The sequence below is a fragment of the Taeniopygia guttata genome, chromosome 5 (assembly GCF_048771995.1).
Source record: "Taeniopygia guttata chromosome 5, bTaeGut7.mat, whole genome shotgun sequence".
Lineage (NCBI taxonomy): Eukaryota > Metazoa > Chordata > Aves > Passeriformes > Estrildidae > Taeniopygia > Taeniopygia guttata.
In genome coordinates, this window is record NC_133030.1 from 60,010,127 (window position 1) to 60,018,590 (window position 8,464).

General features: G+C 48.0%; 1 protein-coding gene across 1 annotated transcript; it reads right to left on the minus strand.

The window, feature by feature from the left end:
- Nucleotides 1-1,593: 1,593 nt before the first annotated feature.
- LOC140684370 (inositol 1,4,5-trisphosphate receptor-interacting protein-like 1) lies at nucleotides 1,594-3,283 on the minus strand. Its single transcript, XM_072930662.1, has one exon. It carries the CDS (start codon nucleotides 3,281-3,283, stop codon nucleotides 1,724-1,726), a length of 1,560 nt encoding a protein of 519 aa, XP_072786763.1. The 3' UTR covers nucleotides 1,594-1,723.
- Between the last annotated feature and the right edge of the window lie 5,181 nt (nucleotides 3,284-8,464).

Here is an 8,464-nt window from a genome sequence, read left to right on the forward strand (position 1 = left end):
CAGCTGGCAGGGCCTCAGCGCCCGCCCTGTGCCCTCCCGCAGGGACAGGCAGGCCAGGCCCTGCTTGCTGCCCTCACGGCGGCATTCCTGGCCCCTGCGCTCTCCAAGGGCTTCTCCGGGGCACCCTCCTGCGGCCTTTGGGTCCCTGCACGGGAGCCGTGAGAGACCGGCACAGGGGCTGTTGGCAAGGGCCTGGAGGGACAGCGCCAGGGCCGGTGGCTTCCCACTGACAGTGGGCAGCCTTAGGCTGGAGCTGTGCAAGGACTTCTGCTCTCTGAGGCTGCTGAGCCTCTGGCCCACGCTGCCCACAGGAGCTGTGGCTGCCCCATCCCTGGCTGTGTTCCAGGCCAGCTTGGATGGGCCTTGGAGCAACCTGGCCTAGCGGAAGGTGTCCCTGCCCTTGGCAGCAGGGCTGGGACAAGACGATTTCTAAGCACCCTTCCAAGCCAAGGCATTCTGGGATTCTGTGATCAGAGGGTCTGGGGGTGGCTTGGCTTAATTTCGGCTAGAGATAATTCACCGCTCTGAGTTTGGTTGAGTTCAAGGAGTCATGTTCATGAGCCCAGATTCACAGCCCGTGACATTTACCACTACTATAGGCCTGGCTGAGATCAATAAAGTCTTGCACACTCCAGATTCTGCACAAATTGCCTTTTATTGACACCAGAGCAAAGCCTTTTCCAGTTTGCTACTTATAAATGCACTAACTCTAGAGCAGGAATATGGGTTGCAACAGATAGTAAGACTGGATATGGCTTTACATCTGTACAAAATTTATTATCACGCATGTAATTTATTATAGGCATATGATATAGAATATATATTACAGAGTTATATTCATATTTAATGTATACAGCAAGTATATATCAGATGTATGCTATATATGTAATAAATATATCTATTTTATGAAAAACCTTCCAGACATAAAGGGACTATAAGCAACAATATGTGTCATAACAGACACTGACAATAAATATGTGTTCTACTGTTACTATTTAAACAAAATTACATATGCAACTCTTTAAAATTACTTTTTATCCTTATGTAACTCCATATTTCATATTTTGATATTATTTCTATTACTAAATTGTTTGGATTTATCGTATTTTACTAGTATATATGATAATTCATAAACTTTATAGTATATAACAGGAATACACAATATATCTATCTATGAAACAAAATCCTTGATTCTGCTATGGATTAAGTTTCATGTCAGCTCCAACACACGTGGTCTAATGCTGACATAAAGGTGTCTCTTCCAGGGACATGGAGAGGCTCCATCCATTGTCTCATCCCGGGTCAGCAGTGCCAGTTTTCCCTCATACTCTCTTTTGCCCCATTTCTTTTTTTCTTTTTCTGTCCCAGATTCCCACTTTTTTCAGGCTTGAAATTTCTGCTCTCTTTAAAGGCTGGGAAGAACTGCATATTGCAGGTGGGGTTTGGAGACTTCAGCTCAGCATGTAGAGCAGGGCTCAATGACAACTGGGTGCCTTTTTTGGACAGTGAAATGATAGAAAGAAGTAGAATAAACCCTCCCGTGGCAGTCCACCTTCTGAAGTGCCAGCAGAGGCTGTTGGACCTTCTCCAGAGCCTTTGCACGCATCCTCTTCTCCTTAGCACCAAATTTGTTGGTGCTAAGGAGAAGAGGTGGTTGTCTGCTGCCAGCTGCGAGCAGCACAAGCACAGCTCTGTGCACATGGCCATGGCTTCTGCCCTTCCTTCAGTTATCCTCTCCGAGAGCGATTCTTTTGAACCTCTTGTGCAGCAGCCGGAAATCCCGCATTGCCTGGGCGTGGGCAGCCGGCCGCTGCGCCAGGTGACGGAAGAGATTGGATGTCCTACCCACTTTTACATCTGGGGGTAAATTGATGTCCTGAGGAAATGTCCGGTTACCCACAATGAAGTGCTCGAGGAATTTTTGCTGCAAACATATATGCAGGCTGTCCCTGATGTCCGTCAGTCGCTCCCGGAGATGTCCCCTGTGCCACGATGACGCGGGCATGGCAATGAGCAGGTGCATGACAATGGTCTTCATGGTGTAGGTGGTAAAGCTGAGGCCCCGAACAAGGCAGGAGAAGAACTGAAGGCATTTGAGGTGCAAGCTGTCAGGGGGGGCCTGCCTGGCAATGTACTTGAAGAACTCAGCCTCTGCCACAGCGTAGGACTCACGCCAGATTGTGCTTAGTGTGTAGGCCTCTCTAGGTTGGCTGCTCACAAAGACGGCTGAGTCACCTCTCCGCACCCCGAACAGCGTCTCAATCCTGAAGCTTTCTTCACCATTGGTCACCTTGAATTGGCAGGAGCGTGCGGAGGGCAGCAGCGTTAAATGCCAGTTGTGTGACTGAGGGAAAGCTGGCCACATTGTTTTCACCAGTTGCCGGAACCAGCGGGCAGTCTTCTGCACGTCCAGGTAGGAGTCGGTGCACAGGGTGTCTAGGAGGCTGGGTTCCTGATTGCTCCTCAGCTCCTCCTCGGGGTGGTGCAGGAAGCACAGCATGTTCTCACCCAGCTGCTGCCCCGTGCAGGTGCACTCCAGCTGCACGCGGACACGGAAGTTCCTCACGTGCCTCTGCCTCGCGCTGTCCAGCTCCAGGTGGAAGCTGTGGCCTCGGGGAGGAGTCATGGGTATGAGCACACGGTACACGACATCCTGCTCACGGGGACTCCAACCTTCAAAGGCACTGCCCACCCCGATGGCTCGGTGCAGGACTGGGTAGAAACTGAAAGACAAGACATGCGCAAAGTAAAATGTATAATTGTCCATCAGGTCAGTTACCCACCCACAGCCTCTCTGCAGGTCCTGTGCAGGCCACTGTATGCGCTCCATTATATCTTGTCCAACACGATCGTCAACATCGTTGTCTTCTTCTTGGACTACATTTTCAACATCACTGTCGTTGTTTTCTGCAAGTGCAGCCCCATTGACAACATCAATTCCATCACTGTCATCTTCATTTCCAGCAACATCGCCAACTTCCTCTTCATTTGCACCATGGTTTTCTTCTTCATTCTGCTCTCTCCTCGGGCTGCTTTTCCACCCAATAATCCACAGGACCAAGACCAGGGCCAGGAGCACAGCAACAGCTAAGAGCTGCAAGTGTGGCATCTTCTTCTGGGAGAGCTGCTCCACCTCCTGCTCCAGCCGGAGCATCTCCCATTCCAGGTACTTTGCACGCGCTTCCATGCGCCAACGTGTTTCCTCATCCAAAGCATCACCCACGGGCGGCGGGTACTGGATGAGACGTTGCAAGAGCGCGAACAGGGACACGACTGGATCCATGGTCTGCAGGAGGAGGGAGAGAAGGCCTTGAGTGGGGAAGGGAGGGTGGGAACTACTGGTTGCTGCAGGGAGGACAGGATGCTCAGGGTTCTGGGCGCAGGAAGGACAGGGCCCCAGACAGCTGGCAGGCAGCAAGGGCTATCCCAGTGCCCCTGGAGCTGCAGCAGCAGCAGCAGCCCTGTGGCCTGCCCAAGGCTCTCCCATGAGGGGCTGTCCCTGCAGGCAGGGGGAGAAGCCAGCCCCGGTTGCAGCGTTTCTGCCCCAGCCCTTGTCCCCAGCCCACCCTCCGCGCCGCGTGTGTACTCACCGCTTGCCCAAGCAATAGAGGGCCAGCGTTGACCTGCAGGGGCCTTTTATTGCTTCCCCCTCTGTGACACGTCCTCTGTGATGTCACAGGTGTCAGAGCGCATCACAGCCCAGCCAACCCCACCCTTTGTGACCTCAGCCAGCTCCTCCCTCAGGAACTCAGAAAGGCCCTGGTGCACTGCTTAAGGCTGCTTTTGAGTGAAGCTTCTTCAAATAACTCCCATTGTTCTCTCTTTTGGATTTATTTTCATCTGCCTTCCACTCACAATCTCATAGCTATGCCTGTTGGAAGGCGCCCTTGAGGATCATTGAGTCTAAGCTTTGACTCCTCACGGGTTGAGCTACACTCAAATCTCAGAATCAGAGTGGTTGAAAAAGTCCCTGAAGATCCCACAGTGTGACCGCGAACCTAACACTGCCTACTCCTTTAAGAAATGGAGTCCTCAAATATTCCATGCCTTTTCAATCCCTCCAAGAGTGGGGACTCAGCTATTTCCCTAGGCAGCCACTTTCCACACTTGATAGTACTTTTGATGAAAGCAGTTTTTCTAAGATCCAATCTGAATATCTATATCTGATGCAACGTGGGGTCATTTTCCTTGTTCTTATTGCTTGTTTCCTTGTGTCACTGGACAAGTGGGATGTTCAGACATGCCCATTGTTAGCCAAAGATTTTGTCAACAGTTCACGTTTAAGAAATCACTCTGGCCCGCGAGTTCTAAAGATCAAATCTATTTATAAAATGAATTATTTATTAAACAAACAAGAGATAATAGATGAAAGATCTCGGAGTTACTTACTACTCAGTATAAAAGTAAAAGGAACTAGAAGTAGATTAAACCATAACAAACAATGTACAACATGGAGGTATCTATATCAAAGCTTGTCAAAGAAACAGGAGTCAAATCTTACACACCACAGTGATGATGATGATAATTATTTGGATGTCTTTCACTTAACCTCCTCAGCAGTAATTGCAAAACAAGTGTCCTTGTCCACAAGAGAAACACCGCACATTTCCAGAGAAATGTATAGAAAATTTCTTCTTTGTGAAAGTTTGGTATGGCTTTTTAGAGTTATAAAGTGAGGTGCCTGTCAGTCAGAAATCCAGCTTGTCTTTCCAGATCTCACTTTAACAGGAAGATGTTTCTTGGCAGCTGGGAGATGCCAGCCCACTGTTAGCCCCACAGTGTCAAAAGAAGTCACTGCAAGTCTGTTATTCCAGTTTGAATTACCTGTCCAGGTAACAAACCACAGATCAGCTCTTGAGCAGAATGAGATGCCCTGCCACACCTGGGAGAATAAATCAATCCCCACCCGGCTACAGCCTCCCTTCAGGGAGCTGTAGGGAACTGTAAGGTGCCTCTGAGGTGCTTTTTCTCTCTGCTAAACACCCCCACTATTGCAGGGGGCAGTGTTCTGAGTGCCATGACCTTTCTGAAGAAGCCTCTCAAAACACCTCGCCGTCTGTGCTCACACCGGGTGATTTCAGCTCTTTTCTGATCCGGGCGACGCAGAAGAAGAGACGGGGTCTTTGTGGGGGGTTCCAAGGTGAGCCTTTATTGAGCTTCTTCCTTGAGATGGTCCAGGGACGCAGAGCCACTCAGGCTGGGAAAGCAGGGATTTACACAGGGATCTTGAGGGGCGGGACAGAACACTAGGGCCAGTGGGATGAGGGCACAGGGGTGGAGTGAGGGGGAAGGGCCAATGGGATACATTAAATCTGCATGTCACAACAAGGCGTGCTGGGAGAAGCCTTTATCCTCAACCTAAGTGGGTATGGCTTGAGAGGTTTTCCCTCCAGGGGAGTGCTGTGGATTCTTTCCCTCTTGGCCCACCAGCCTCCACACCCCACTTCCCTCAGCCCTTCTTCATCAGACTTGTGCTCTTATAGAAGTGTTTCTAATAAAAAGGACTAGCAGTTGTGGACATCAATGCCCTTCAAACTACATGCACGGGGCCCTTATTAATTAGTTCCTGAGCCTGCTCTCCTACAACCCTTGGGAGTAGCTCTGCGGACAGTTTTTTCCATAACACCTAAGATTTTTTTACTCAAGCACTTCTTGATTACTGTGGCCAAGACAGCATCAATCACCACTTCACCCCCAAGAACATCTCTACAGACAAACTACAGGTCTAGGAGGGCACTTTTCCTAGTTGGCTCCCACAGTACCCATGTCAAAAAGCTACTTTCAGTATGTACTTCCAGAATTTTCTGGGCTTGTTCAGCTCTTCCCTATGATGTCTCCATTTGCAGCTAAGAAGTTGGGGTACACCATGAGTATGACTTTGTGTGACTGATATAGAGTTTTCCTTTCATTCCTTATAGCATTATCCACCAGTGTCATCATCCTGGCTCAGTGATCCCTTAGAGACTGAGTGAAGCTCACAGAGGGAATAGATTGTCTCAGAAAAGGGATGGCAGACAGTGTCCAAGTGTGCTCTTACTCTAGAGGAAAGGTGTGGCAGCAATTCCCCCTGCTGATTGAGCAGTGCCTTCTCCATGTCCTGCATGCTCAGGTCTGTGTCAGATTTTCCCCAGGCGGTGTCTAAGGATGGGTAGCTCCTCCATACAGACCCCAGTGAACACAAGGAGGAATATTAGCGCTGCCTCTTGCACGGTCCCTGACCAGCTGCAGCTGCCAGCAAGAATTTCTGGGTCCATCTAAAATGGTCACCCTGGCTGTGACAGTATTAGAGGAAAGGGGGATGAAAGCCATCTTCGTAGCCGCTGTAGTGTGACGACTCATCTTTAATGGAAAGGAAGCACTGAAGATTTGTGATCAAAATGAATAACAAAAGTCAGGGAGTCCACAATCAGAAAACTTTATTACCTAACTACACACTGGGCTTGGAAATCAATGTGTTAGTCCCCTGACATGAGCACAAGGCAGTGGGTTTTGGATAAAGGGGTAGGGTTAAAGGGAAGAGAAGAAAAAGAGGGAGAGATGAATTAAAGGAAGAGAGAAAGAAAAAGACAAAGAAGAAAAGAGAGACAAAAAAAGAACACCCGTCCTGGTTCCAGTGTTGATCCACTTAATGGAATGTCAATCCTGGCTGCAGTGCCAATCCTGGCAATAATGCTGAGTTCAGCATCAGTCCAGCTGTGCTGGTCTGGTCTATGAGATGTCCAGGGCCCTGAGGGCACTTTCCAGGCTTGGGGGTTACCTTTTTATCGACAGGTTTCTCTACCCTAAACACAGGTTTCCCACTTTCTATGTCAATTAATTACCATGTACAGTCTTTTCTTTCTGGCCTTCCTGCACATGGGTCAGAGGGCTTTGGTGGTTTTTGAGGGTCTTAATCCTACTCTATAGTCCACGCCCTCTTCTTGGCCTTATTCTTGTGCTTATGCTGTACTGTGCTGTGGCTCTTTCTCACAGAAAAGTGCTGCCCTATTTCCTCCTGGCCCCCCTTCTCCAGCCATATATTGGTCTTTCTCACAGCATTTTAATGCCAGCAGTCCTTGGCTATTACCAACAGTTCCTGGTTGGCTCCACTGCCATACAATTATCAATGTTAGAGACTCACTCATTGGTCCCTTATATTCTGAGAATCAAGAGCTCAAAAGGTCTCACTTTGGACACTTTACAGTTGCAACAGAGTGGGATTTAGTCATAGTAATGTTCCATCATTCAGGTCTTTTCTCTGTAACTTTGTTTGAAAGTTTGTCAACAAGGATATTACTCCACTTGGGTTCTTAGTCAAAAAAAGTCAGCAAAGAAAAATAAATCAGCAAAGAAAAATAATTTTCCAAGCCTGTTCATTAAAAAAAAAAAAAAAAAAAAAAAAAAAGTGCTAGTTAGACACCTGTTAGTTCCTGGGAACAAATTATGTTTCTGATACATTCAAAAGGAGCTTAATATGAATGGAGTTTGTCAAGGCTTAGGCCTAATGAGGATTTCTCACATTGTAGTGCAGACAGGGGCAAGGGGAGTCCATCACCACAATCCACCCTGCAATGGAAGTCAGCTTCTCTGGGCCTCCACACAGTAGTCATCTCTGGATGCTGTGCTGGGGAGACTGCCAAGACAACACTGTTATGGACAGGCTTACAACGAAAACTTCAAAGTAACCAAAAAAAAAAAAAAAAAAGCAGGCCAGTTAATTAAAATCAAGTCAACCTGTTTAGTACAGAGAGAACAACTGGAAGCCAAAGCCTCCGGCTAGTCCGGAGACTGTTTCAACAATTTAGTAATTGTACACCTGGGGGTGTTTCCAAGGATATCAGCTCCAAGCAAAGACCCGGGTGTCACACACCCCAGGCCTTTTAAAGTCTCTCTCTTCTTCCCTTCTTGGGGCGCTCAGGATCCGTGCTGTGATCGGTTTCTTTTTCTGTTGCTGATTGGCCCATAAGCTGGTGCAATCATTTTGAGATTCTTGCTTCTTATTGGCTGGTCTCTTCTCCAGTCTTAATCCAAGCTGTGGCTGTGTTCTACGATGTTATACTTCTAGAAGCTTCTCTGCCCCACCTCCACAAAGATTGGCATTTCCTCCCTGGTTCCAGTCCCCTTTTAGGTGTACACAACAGTATTGAGCTCTGATACAACTAATCACCTTACTTTGTACCCACAACATCCAACCCTGCACCACACCCTGTTAACTACATAGCCAATTATAACTTGTTACTTGTATCAAAAACAACCCTTTTTATACGTACGTTGTTAACAACATTGCCCAAAAGTCTAAATTTTATTTTTTTGTTCTATGAACAACACTGTTGCTGCTGCTGATGGCAGAGTGCTGCTGCGCAGAAGCTTTTTATCTTCTCTTTCTGTATCCCACATTCTCCTCTCTTTTCCTCGGGGATGTGAGGTGGTTTTCTGCTACTGCCTGTGAAGCCCACAAGCACAGCTGTATGCATGATCACCTCTT